Source organism: Echinops telfairi, unplaced genomic scaffold (assembly GCF_000313985.2).
Source record: "Echinops telfairi isolate 266 unplaced genomic scaffold, ASM31398v2 ScPeMD7_7424;HRSCAF=8462, whole genome shotgun sequence".
NCBI lineage: Eukaryota > Metazoa > Chordata > Mammalia > Afrosoricida > Tenrecidae > Echinops > Echinops telfairi.
Genome location: NW_022111324.1, coordinates 77498238 through 77512245, shown reverse-complemented (window position 1 = coordinate 77512245; position 14008 = coordinate 77498238). Strand labels below are relative to the sequence as shown.

Below are 14008 nucleotides of genomic sequence, written 5' to 3'. Positions count from 1 at the left end.
CACTAAATGTTTCCTCCCCGCTCCCACTACCATGACTCTCCTCTATTAACAATGCTCTGTTAACTGTTTTCCTAACCAATTATTTGGTCATATCCGAATTTATGTTAACTTGGGTATATTTTCAATTGATTAATTCTAAAAGAAAACTGGTATATCAAATTGATAATATTGATAAATATCATTTATTGAGCAAGGTATATAACTCTATTATTATTAATACTTGCACTAACCCATGAGGTTGGTATTAAGATTTCCACATTGCAGAGAAGAAAACTGAAGTTAAGCAACATTTCTATTGTCACACTTCCAATAAGCTGTTTTTTTGTTGGTTTGTGTTTTTCCTTTCCTGGTTGTCTACATAATCTATGTTTTTATCCAGGCTATTATGTGTATTAGATATCAAGGCAAAATTTTTTATTCTTGCAGATATTTACCACACAAGCTATAACAAATAAAATTGTAATTATAATTATGTACACCACACACACACACACACAAGCACACATCAACAACCACAACCACTGTCATGTTTGGGGCTGATGTAGATGTTTTATACTCATTTAATTTTATTTCTGTCCTTATAGCCTTGGTGGAGGACCAGATGATGCAAAAGAAATTATGAGACACAGTTTCTTTTCTGGAGTAAATTGGCAAGATGTATATGATAAAAAGGTAGGATATATTTATGGTGTGATTATTATATTTTGGCTTTTTTGCTAAACTGAATTTATAGCAAAAGCATTTTAATTGAATAAAATTTGAGGAAGTAATGACCTTTTCATTTTATGTTGATATTTAAGTGATTCTTGAACTTAAAAAAAAGGCTGTGTTAATTTTGACTCACAGATGCAGTGTGACATTTTATTAAGAATATTCAAAAATTTGGTTTATATTAATGATTTTTAAAAAAATCAATTTATTGGGGCTCATACAATTCATCACAATACATAGATCACATCTATACATTTGTTGCCCTCGTTATTCCCAAAATTTGCTTTCCTATTGGGTTCCCGGAATCAGCTCATTTTCCTTTACCCCCCTCCCTTTCTCCTCCCCCGTCCCCCATGCACCCTTGATAATTTATAAATTATTATTATGTCTTATACTACACTGCCCGGCGTCTCCCTTCACCTACCCCTCTGCTGTCCGTCCCCCAGAGAGGAGGTTATATGTAGCTCCCTGATCAATTCCCCCTTTCTACACTCCCCTTCCCTAATGATTTTCTTAATAATTTATTAGCTTGCCACTCTTGTTTCTTTAATTACAAAAGGTAAAACCATCTTATGTTGTAGCAAAATATAAAAATAACAGTTTTTTGCTTATATCTTTTTTATTTTAAAGTGAAAACTTCAGATTTATTTATACAAGTCCTTATAATAAAAGAAACTTAGAGTTAATTTTAATCTCCAGCAATGTATTAAATTCAGTTGTCTTAATTGGAAATTCTCTGATATTTCAAACAAAACTTTATGGACTACAATATGGAGGCTGCTAATTTTATGACTTTATTTTGTATTATAATGTGCTTCTTACTTTTGTGTTTAATATACTGAAATTTTTGCTTAAGTCTAAGAACAGGATGTCATCTTTTCTATCCCATCCTTTTTTAGAACAAATCATACTAGTCATGACTAATTTTAACACAAAAGTTAGATAATCCCAGAGTTGACATGGAGTCACACCCTTTTCATATTTAAAAACTCTTGTGGTTTTTGCTTTTTATTTTTTATTCTGTGTTAGAGAATATTATCTATAGTTTTATATTGAGATATTGGTTGATTATTCACTTATTACCTCAAGTATTGCTAAGTATATTGATTTTTTATTACTTAAAAAAATCATTTTATTTGGAGCTCGTACAACTATCACAATCCATATATTCCTCCAATGTGTCAAGCACATTTGCACATATGCTGCCATCATCATTTTCAAAGCATTCTCTTCCCACTGGAGCCCCTGATATCAGCTCCCCATTTCTTCCCCCTCCACCCCCAGCTTGCCCTCCCTCATGAACCCTTGATAAGCTATAGATTATTTTTTCATATCTTACATCATCCTCCCTTGCCCCTCATCCACTTTTCCATTAATCGTCCCCCTGGGAGGGGGTTATAGACTGATCCTTGTGATCGATTCCCCCTTCTACCCTCCCCCTCCCCTAATCCTCCTGCTATCTCTACTCTCATTGTTGGCACTGAGGGGTTTATCTATCCTGCATTCCCTGTGTTGCGGGCTTTTATCTGTAGCAGTGTGCATGTTTTCTTCTAATCCGATTTGTAAGGTAGAATTGAAGTCATGATAGTAGGGGGAAGGAAGCACCAAAGAACTAGAGCTCTATTGCACCCTGACTGGCTCATCTCTTCCCTTGACCCATCTGTGAGGGCATGTACAATTGTCTACACATGGGCATTGGGTCTCCACTCTTTGACACACACACACACACACACACACACACACACACACCCCATTCACCTTGGGTATGATTTTATTCTAGGTCTTAGATGCCTAACCTGATACCATTGACACCTCATGATCACACAGACTGGTGTGCTTCTTCCATGTGGGCTTTGTTGCTTCTCAGATAGATGGCCGTTTGTTTATCTTCAAGCCTTTAAGACCCCAGATGCTATATCTTTTGATAGACAGGCACCATCAGCTTTATTCACCACATTTGCTTGTGCACCGTTTTGTCTTCAGTGATTGTGTCAGGAAGGTGAGCATCACAGAATGCCGGATTGTTAGAACAAAGTGTTCTTGTGTTGAGGGAGTACTTGAGTCAAGGCCCAATGTCCATCTGCAACCTAATTCTTAACATACAGCTATGAGTACATAATTCTATTCCCCTTTCGTTACATGTATATTTACATATGTACATGCCTGTATTTAGACCTCTATAAATGTCCTTTGCCTCCTGGTTCTTTCCTCTATTTCCTTTTACTTTCCTCTTGTCCCACCATCATGTTCAACCTTCATTTAGGTTTAGTAATTCCTCATTACTACATTGCCCTTGATTAAGCCCCACTAGGCATCCTATGCCCTTCTCTCCATTGATTTTAGTTCACTTGTTGTTCCCTTGTCCCTGGTTGGTTTCTAACCCCTGCCCCCAACTTCTTTTCTCCCATCTCCCCTAAACCATTGGTCCCATTCTTTTCATCTCCAAATTATTTATCCCGCCTATTTTATCTAGGTAGATATGCAGATACATAAATAAGCACAAAAACCAGGCAAAACCAAATAAAACAACAGAGGATGTCAAGACCAACAAAATAATCACAACAGAGAAAAAAGCCAAAAACATCAACAACAAAAAGAAAGCCACTGACAAAAATGGAAAAGCCTATAAATACTTCAAGGTCTATTTGTTGGCCTTTATGAGTGTTTTCCAGTTGAATTTGATGGGGTGCCACACTCTCTATTTTTAGTATTCCCCAGGGATTTCATCACTCTCCTCCACTTGCTGCTCTGTTGGATGCCCTTAATGTTTTGCCCCACCGTGATGGGGTGAGATTGTGCACAATTCCCACACTGTGTCTCCAGTGCTGTGCCCCGCAGCGCTATGGTTTAGTGAGGGACATTGTGTCTCGTGGTGGGGCTGGCCTTATGGTCCTCTCTGTGCGTTGTCTGCTCCGAGCAGGACTATCATCCTTGGGGCTTGGTGGGCCAGGATGTCCTCCCCTCTTTCTTCATCCCTTTTCATTTTTCCCGTGTGCTCTAATCAAACATGCTCCTCTCCCCAAGCTATAACCCCAGTGCTGTCCTCTGAAGTGCATTCTTCTGAGGGGGGAGGCGTGTACATAGTTGGGATTGGGGCCAGCCCCGCAGACCTCTCTATTGGTTCCCTGGTACATGCTGGTATGTTATATTCACGTCTTGGTGCATTGGGTGGAAGCCTGGTCTCTCTCTCCTTCTACTGTGGAGATATAAACAATACCCTCCCCTTGGGTGGGTTAGTGTCCTGCTCCCCACCACCCATGTCTCCTCCCCCTTTTTTTTTTCTCTTTCTTTTCCCTTCTTATTTAGTTGGCTGCCATATGTATCCCTGGATTGGGTTTGGCCCCTGCCATAGTTGCTGGACCTCACCCCAGGGATGTATATATATATGTGTGTGTGTGTGTGTGTGTGTGTGTGTGTGTGTGTATAGTAGCTTTTCCCCTATGCCCTGTTATGATGTATATATATGTGTGTGTGTGTATGTATGTATGTATATATATATGTGTGTGTATATATATATATATAGTAGCTTTTCCCCTATGCCCTGTTATGTTTTGTTATTAAGCTTACCTCACTGGACTCATGTTGTACTTGTCCTTTTGTGCTTGGCTTATTTCACTTGGCATGATTTCCTGTAGTTCTTCCCATGCAATGATGTGCTTCATGCGTTCATCACTGCTTTTTAGGGATGCATAGTACTCCATTGTATGTATGTACCACGGTTTTTTGATCCATTCAGCTGTTGATGGATTTGGGTTGTTTCCAACTCCTTGCAATTGTGAGCTGTGCCAGGATGATAATTGGAGCATAGATGTCTGGCCGTGGTTTGTTTCTTGCCTCTTCTGGATATTTGCCCAGTAGGGGGATTGTTGGGTCGTATGGTAGCTCAATTTCCATCTGTTTTAGATATCGCCAAATCAATTTCCATAAGTATATTGATTGTGATATTTAGATTTTCAAGTGCTTATATAAAAAATATTTTATAGTGACATTTTCAGGTAATTCAGTAATTTGTTTAAAATTTTCATCTAGTTAATCAGTTTATTCACTTTATTATTTCTCTGAAACATTTATCAGTCAGCACATTTATACAATGTTTCTTTTGCGTATTCTCGTATAGTGATCCCTAAAGTAAAGATAGAATAAAAATATGCATTTTAAAGAAGTAAAATAAATACATTGTTTTTCTATTGTTCATTATGGGTAATAGTGTGTTAATAATCTTTTTTTTTAAATCATTTTATTGTGGGCTCATATACCTCTTACCACAATCCATACATACATTAATTGTGTAAAGCACATTTGTACATTCATTGCCCTCATCATTCTCAAAACATTTGCTCTCCACTTATGCCCCTGGCATCAGCTCATTTTTAATAGTATGTTAATATTCTATCCACTTCTTATGACATGGAATTTAAAATAGCTGCACCATATATTCAGTATGCTTAAATACTCAGTTCAATTTTACTAAACTATTTCCACTGGGTGTAAGGCGGAGTGAACATTGCAACCTTCAGAATTCTAAAGACGGGATCTGAAGATTCTTAGATGTACTAAATGTTTATTAACCTCATATTGGATTTTGTTTGTTAATTTTGTCAATTGAATGAAACCTTACAGAGCAAATCATTTTCCATTCAACAATACATGCACATTTTATTTCCTGTCATTGATTGAAATTCCCACAGTGTAACATCACTTATCTCACTTTTTCCGTGTTTCTTGTTTTCTTTCTTCCTCCTTTTCCTAACCCTTCCTACCTTCTGAAGTTGTCCTCAGACAAAAGCTGCCCTTTTTAATTATAAATGTTTAATTTTTTTTCTAAGGAGTTAATGTTCACCTTATCTGTCTGGTTTGGGCCCAAAAGTCATCCAGTGGTGTGAGTTCATTAATGAGCCTGAAAGGCTATGATATACAGGGTTGCATCAGTCTCGTTCTGCATTTTCTCCTGCTTTATCCCGGACCTTCTAATATAATCCCTTCAGAGTAGTTGGTAGTGGTAACCAGGCACCATCTAGTTCTTCTGATCTCAGGATCATATATGCTGAGGTTCATAAAGTCTGTTTGTTCTTTGGGCTAATTGTTTCCATGCACCTTTGATTTTCTCTATTCTTTTTAATTCCAAACAGGGCAATACCTGCTTGTTGTCCCTTAGCTGGTTGTTCCCTAGCTTTGAAGACCCCAAGTGCTACTCACCAAAGTAGGCTGTGGACCATGTTCTTTATGGATTATGTCATGCCATACACCTCGTGACCCTGAGACTTTGTCCTGAAATCCTAGGCTCAGTGACACATTCCCGTACGGTTTTGATGGTTACGAAGATTCTGTAACTTTTCCACCACATTCTCTATTACATCTATGGAGATATTTGTAACACTTGTACCGTATGTACTTGTGCAAAAGCCGAGTTTTTCAGCACATTTTTAATGCAGTTTTTGTGGTAAAATTAGGTGCCTCGGCTCATATTCGGGTTGACTTATACAAGAGTATATGTGGTAAATATACATGTAGAAATACGATCTGTCAAATATACATACATCTATGTACATAAATACATACAGCACACACATATACAGTCTCATTCCCTTCCCACACCTATTTATCACAGGTGTTTTTGTAACTACGTGTAGTTTATTATTAGTGTTACTGTGTAATTGTATCTGAAATACCAGTGCTGTTTTTAACTCTTGTCCTCCTCCCAGTGTTTTGCATTGCCGGGATCATTTTGTGCTGATTTCCTTCTTATTATATATTGCCTACCCCTTCATCCAAGTTAGCATGTGTCCATTGTCTAGTTAGTGCTTTACCTTTACCTTCCGCTTCCACCCTGGGAACTGTCAAAAAATGTTTTTGTGTGTGTGTGGAGGTCTTTTTGTTTTTGATAATAGTGGTCTTATACATGTTTATCCTTTTGTGACTAATTTCAGCATGATTTCTCCAAGTTCATACATGTTACAACGTATTTCATAGATTTCACCATTATTATTTCATGTTGACTAATATTCCATCTGCTGATGGACATTTAAGTTGTTTCCATTTTTTCATACAGGCGTTTTAAAATCTGTTTCATTAGTGATGATCCTTATTAGTAAGAGGCACTTATAGAAGGCTTCTGCTGTACTGTGTATCTGAAGGGTCCCTGGGTAACACAAACTACCAGCCTATGTCTACTCAGTGATTCCATAGATGAAAGACATTGCAACCTTCTTCCAAAATTCAGCCATTGAAAACATTGTGGAGCACAATTCTGCACTGACACCATGAGTTGAAAGCAACAACAGTGAGGTGTGTGTGTGTGTGTGTGTGTGTGTGTGTGTGTGTGTGTGTGTGTTCAAAACTACTACCAAAGAACCTGAAAAAGATTAACGTTTCACTTTGTTTCCCAGATAAATAATACATGTCAGAAGTTTTCATTAGCCCACAAAGCTGTCAGCTACAGACATGCTTCTTCAAAACACCTTGTATAGGAAAGGATTTAATCAAAATAAGGAAATGTTTCTTTAAGAGTCAAAATGGTTAGGATACCAGTATGACATTACCAACTTAAAGAAGTGGATAAATGTGAACCATCATCTGTCCTATGATGAGACGAAAATATGCCGCCAAGGTTTTTTTGTTTAGTGTTGTTATTCATGTTAGAACCCCTCATCAGCGAAGATGCATGGCTTACTCTAGCTAGACATGCTCAGAGTACAGGATGAAGGCTCTGAAAACTCGAATGGGTCTCGTTGGAATCAGAGATAAATAAGAAATCATGACAACTGTCCTGATATCAGTAGCTCTTAATGAAATCAGTTAAACTTCTGGTCCTCTGAATAGTAAACATTAAATAATTTAAAAATCAACCACTATGAGCCCCCAATGTCTGTAAAATATATAACTTATCTATAAGAGATTGTTTCATTTCTGAGGTCAGATTTTTTTTTAGCGTTCTTAGTAGCTTTAGAAGATTCATTATGTTTGTAAATTTATTACTGCATATTTACTGGCATATTAGTTTCCATGTGCTGTGACAACTCTAGTCATAAAACTTATCTCACAACACTTTGTTCTAACAATCTGGCATTGCATATGCAAATGTGGTGAATAAAGCTGATGGTGCCTGGCTATCAAAAGATATAGCATCTGGGGTCTTAAAGGCTTGACGATAAACAAATGGCCATCTATCTGAGAAGCAGCAAAGCCCACATGGAAGAAGCACACCATCCTGGGGTGTCATGAGGTGTCAGTGGGATCAGGTATCAGGCATCTAAGCCTCAGAACAAAATCATACCCAAGGTGAATGGGGGTGGAGTGGAGACCCAATGCCCATCTGTAGGCAATTGGATTTTTTTAAATAAAAAAAATCACAGGGAAGAGATGAGCCAGTCAGGGTGCAGGATATCACTGATGAAACACACAAATTTCCTCTTGCTCTTTGGTGCTTCTTTCCCCCCACTATCATGACCTCAATTCTACCTTACAAATTGAATTAGACCAGAACATCTACAGATAAGAGCCCATAACAAAGAATCTAGGATAGATAAACCTCTCAGGGCCAACCGTGAGAGTAGAGATACCAGGAGGATGAGGGGAGGGGGAGGGTAGAAAGGGGGAATCGATCACAAGGATCAGTCTCTAACCCCCCCTCCCCCCCGCCCCCAGGGGGACAATTAACAGAAAAGTCGGTGAGGGGCAAGGGAGGACAATGTAAGATATGAAAAAAATAATCTATAACTTATCAAGGGTTTGTGAGGGAGGGTGGGTGGGGGAAGGAATGGGTAGCTGAGATCAGGGGCTCAAGTGGGGAAAGAATGCTTTGAAAATGATGATAGTGGCATATGTGCAAATGTTCTTGACACATTGGAGGAATGCAAGGATTGTTATGAGAGATGTAAGAGCCCCCAATAAAAGTATTTAAAAAAAACACACCAATGTATCTTGCAATACTGGTATCTTTAGAAGGGATCTAAGTTCTGGCAAAGTTAAAAATTAACTTACAAAATAAACGAATCTTAAATGAGTAACACGATGTGTTGCTCTAAGGAATACATTTGCCTTGAGGACTGCATCCTCTCCCGGATTTCTTCTTTTTTCCCTTATTTGGCAATGAAAATTATTATCCCAGAAGTTCCTTCACATTTTTTTGACAGGATATTTTAGAATATGAACTTACCCAGATAAGTTCCTACATTAAATTCTATATGGATTTTTACACTCAGTTTGTTAACTTCTACCCCCCCACCACCAAAAAAAAAAAGTCTGTGGGGATTTTATGTGAGACTGTGTTAAATCTATAAATAAAATTGGGGAGATTGACATTATAGCATATTGAGTCCTCTGATACGTAAACACAGCTTATCTGCCCATTTATTGAGATCTTTAATTTTTCTGAATAACGTGTCAGATAAAAGCAAAACAAAGAGGATCAAAATCAAGTTATTCAAAACTAGTGATAAGAAATAAGTACTAGGGGGGAAAGGACAAAAGGTAAGAATGATGATAAAAGTTGGAAGACAACAGAGTCCCATCTTTTGAAGAACAAAATGAATAAAATGTCAATCTAGAATTCTGAACCTGGATAATAATACTTTAAAAAAATGAAAGCAAAATAAAGACTCCACCAAAAAGTCGAGAAGAATCAATTGGCAGCAGAAAAGAATGTTAAAGGATGTTCTCCAGGCCAAAGAAAAATGAGCTTCTTGAGTCTGTGGTGTTCGTTTGACCTCAGAATCATTTATTTCCTGATGAGTTTTGAATTTTGCAACATTTTTTTTAGGCTTCTTTAGGGTGTATTTGGAATCCTTAAGTGAGACAAACAGCTAAATGTTTGCTTACTAATAAAAAGTATGCGGGTTCTAATCCACCCAGAAGCACCTTTGAAGATAAGCCTGGGGGGGATACTCTGCAAAATACCACGGCCATTGAAAAGTCTGTTGTAGTGCAGTTTTATGCTGCAATGTATGGGCTAGTTATGACCCAGACTTCTTTGGGTTTTTATTGGTTAGTGTGCATTTAAAGTAGCTTTTATCCTATGTCTAGACTCCTTGAGAGGTGCAAATGCCTAAGTGCTTGGCTGCTAACCAGAAGGTTGGTCGTTTGAGTTTAGGCAGAGGTGCTATAGAAGAAAGACCTGACAACTCAGCAAATACTAATGGAAGCACTCTAAGTCAGAATTAATTTAGTAGCATTTGGTTTGATTTTATGTTAAGGCTAATTGAGCTCTACTTCAAAGGCCAGCTGCCAGGACCTGCTGATTCAAACCTACAATATAGTAAGGTTTGAAAAGATTCACAGAGAAAACACAGACTCTGAATTGATGGATATGTGACATTTCAGATGGAAAGAACAGTGTGAGATAAACAAAAGTAATAAGGAGTTAAGTGCATGTAGATAAGCTGACTAGAGGGACCAGAACAAGATAGACAGAAAGAAATTGGGTAGCAACAACAAGAAATGGAGAAATGTACTTGTATTTTAGTCTGAGTTGACAAGAGAAACAAATCATAGATACTCATGTGTGTAAGAAAGAACTTTATATCAAAGAGCAATTGTACATTAAGAAAACATCCCAGCCCAGTCCAAATCAAGTCCATTAGTCCGATATTACCACATATGTCCGATACCAATTTATAAATTCCTCTTCAGACTCACAGTCATGCAAATGATGCTGAAAGCAGGAAGATCACAGGCCAGTAGGTGGAAAGTCTTGTGGATCCAGTGGTAGTGGAAGCATCTTAGTGCTGGCATGCATCTCCAGATGACTCCTCGAGCCCAGGGCTCTGGTTCCATCAGCGTAGCACATTTTCCTTGTCAGCAGGAAGATGAAGCAGAGAGTATGTCTGCCCCCAGAGAGCTATTTATATCCTTTGCACCTCCAAATGAGGTATCAAGTTGCAACCTGATCGACAGGCCAGACCCCACCCCTTTGCAAGTAGACAGGAGATTATGTAACTACCACAACCTGCTAATGTGCAATTTCTTAAAAACAGCTTTGAATAAAAATCCAAGATGAGGAGGGAATTGTAATGGAGCTTAAATTCTGAGCACTCAGTTTGCAAAAGTGTATGGATGACAGTGAAAGCCCAAAATTCCTTTTCAGACTCCCCATATGGATTGCTTAGCCTTCATTGGGTTCCCTGGGACCATGGACCAGCGATGTGAATAGTCTTTTGTTCTCAGACACAGTGCATTGGAAAGTGGATTTCTATAGATATAGTTATGTTAAAATTTAACATCACCCTGTTTTCCTTTTTAACACTTTTTTTTATTCTTGTTTTTATTACCTTCTGCTTTCACTTGGATTGAGGTTTTTCTATGTTTTATTTTGTGGTTGTTGTTGGAGTTTCCTACCGCCTTCTCAGAAACGGGCAGATTGTCTTCTCCAAGAGGCTGGAGAGTTTTCTGTCCCTCTCCCAGTAGTTTCAGTCTGCTCATATGAAAGTGGTGAAGAGGGTAAGATGGTTTTTGTCCATTTGGCAGTACTGGTACCCCTCCCCATTGTCTTGCCCTGTCCTTAATCTTTCTCATGAACCCCTATAGAAGCCTGTAGAAAAGAACGTGTGATTGGGTGTATGTAGCCCCTGTCCTGAGCCTCCCATTAATTCTAAGCTGTGAGATTAGCCCACGCTTTCAGGACCTTTCAGGATTCATAAAACTCAGCTCCTTTCTTCGTGGCCACTGATTTGGTGATCACTGCTTCCTTTTATGCTTGCAGCGATGCAGCATCCATGTCTCCCTTTTCAGAGAGAATTTTAACTCTTTCTGACGCAAGTCTCATTTGTTACCCTGCTGCCCTGTTCTGTGATTCACTCAAGAAAGGTCATAATTTAATAGCTTCATGACCTTTTTACATTGTTGGGGTGGAAAGACAATTCCTTTAGCCTTCTGTTCAGTCTAAGCAGAAGCTAAATTCCAAAATCTCTTTATTGATCTGGTATAACTATTATTTCTAAGCCCTGGCAAAGTTGTAATAATAATAACACAAATTAACTAGCTAATTACTATAGATTTGATCGTTCCAAATTAAATATTGTTTCTTAAATAGAATCTGGGTCTATTAAAGAAAATAGTTTCTTAAAATCTGATTCTATAGAAAAAATTAATACTTATCAATACAATTATGTGCTAGAGATCTTGGCAGGGTGGGGGAATACTGAGGAATACCACGAACAAGTAAGATTCTAATCTTGGTTTCTGATTGTTATATTCAACAGAGAAGAGGCACATTCTTAACAAACTAAGAAACAAAGCTGATAATTTTTGTGATAGTAAGACCTAGAAAGATAATTTAAACAAGGTAATGAGATAGAGCTTGATGGGTAAAAAGGTTCTATTTTTAATAGAAGGACTATGCAAACCTTCTTTGAAGAGGCCACAGTAATGGGAAGAAACCATCCAGGCAAATAAAAGAATCAACTTAAAGGCCGCCAAGCAAGAAAAAGCAAATGAGAAGAATAGAAAAAGGCATTTATGCCTAATGGAAAAGGTGAGAGATTAGTCATAAAACAAAAAACAAGCAAATGAACAAAAATCACATTAATGAAACTCAACAACCACTTGTAAAAAGCTGATGAAATTTTCCTGTTAAAGCTCAAGTATGTTACATTGAAACTTAACTAAAATAGTTTTTAAAAATTTAAATATAAGGCAGATCATATGTGGTCAACAAAGACTAAAATATTGCTATTTGGTACTTAAAAGAAAATGCTTGCTGACCCCTGAATTAAACCACAGATTCTGGTGATGGAAAATTTGGCAATGAATATTAGCAACCCAGGCCTTTGAGGAGGGGCCAACCAGCTTTTGCCACAGCCCCCAGACCTCAAATTATCCCCACTGCCCTTCCTATCACGGACTTAGTTTCCCCAGAACTCTTGAGTTAGAGAGCAGTATCAAGAACCTTCCCCAAACCAGCTTCTTCCTGGGCTCCTCTTGCCATTTACAGGTCCTTCTGGTAATTGATCTCTCAGAGTCTGTCTCAGTTGCCTCTTTTGCACACAACAGTGGCTTTGGGGATGGGATCAACAAGAGGCTTCAGCTTTGAGCTTGACTTAACATGTATGACTCTGTGGGACAGAGGGACACTGGGGTGAAACTCACGTGATTATGCAAAGTAGTTGGATATTCTATTTTTTACATTTGTTGTAAATATGAAATTTGGGATAATAACATAGTCGATAAGTGAGAAACAGTGTAGTAGGCCAATTGACTAGAAAACTACATTTTGAAAGCCTTTGAACCAAGATAACAAATCCCAAGAGATAATTTGGTTGTATATAAGCAGCATTCTATTGTTGTTCTTGTAAAAATGCCTATAACACATTTGCAAATTCACATTTTCAGGTACACAAGTGAATAGTGTCATTACATTAATCATGTTGTACAAATATTACCTTGACCAATGTCAACTTTTCCATCACCATCACACTGCTTCTCAAAGAATGGCTAAGACCTAGTATTTGACTGTGACTCCTTAGATGACACCCAAAAGTCAAGCAACAAAAGGCCAAATAGGTACATTGTACTTTATCAAAATAAAAATGTTATGCATCAAAAGACTATAAAAAACTAAGGTAATGGGAGAAAAAATTTAGTATTGTGCTTAACAACTTCACAACCCAAAGACAGACAACCTAGTTGAAAAAAAAATTGTCAAGTGTCGGTGAGGATGTGTTTCGAGAAGAACATTCATTTATTGCTTGTGTGAATGAAAAATGGTGGAGAAACTATGGAAAACAGTTTGACAGACTCTCAAAGCATTGCACAGAATTACCATATGGTCTGGCAATTCCAGTGTAAACCCCAAAGTGGAAGCAGGTATTCAGATACTGTGCACCAGTGTTCCTAGCAGCAGGAGTCAAATCACCAAAAGGTAGAAACAGCCCAACTCTTCCTTAGCAGATGAATATATGAGACGGTTCCAAAACATTTGTGGACAGGTTCCCTTCTCTTAATTTCATTTTACCATAAACTTTTTGAAGTCCCCTCATAAAAGCAAAATGTGCCATGTACATAAAAGGAAATATTAATCCGCCATTCAAAAGTGAAATTTTGATAAGTCTACACTACAGATGCCTCTTTAAAATGTATGCTGAGTAAAACAAGTCAAATACAAAATGGAAAAGAAAATATCACATACTCCCACTTATATGAAGTATCTAGTAGATTACTATAGATTGTGAACCACTGAGGTCACCCTGACAGCAGGAGTTGCTGTTTAAATGGTACGGTTTAAGATCATGAAAAACATTTGGAACTAAATAGTAGTAATGGTTGCACAACATGGTGAGTGTTTTGTCATATATATTTTATCACA

General features: G+C 37.8%; 1 protein-coding gene across 3 annotated transcripts in view; it reads left to right on the top strand.

Moving 5' to 3' along the window:
* AKT3 (AKT serine/threonine kinase 3) overlaps positions 1-14008 on the top strand; it is a 322148-nt gene that overhangs the window by 275272 nt on the left and 32868 nt on the right. For all 3 annotated transcript variants that reach the window (XR_006680827.1, XM_045298105.1, XM_004699953.2), the window contains exon 11: positions 585-672. Coding sequence is in view for 2 of the 3 variants with exons in the window: in XM_045298105.1 (XP_045154040.1) it covers positions 585-672 (88 nt within the window). In the remaining variant the exon portion in view is untranslated. The remainder of the gene's footprint in view (positions 1-584; positions 673-14008) is intronic.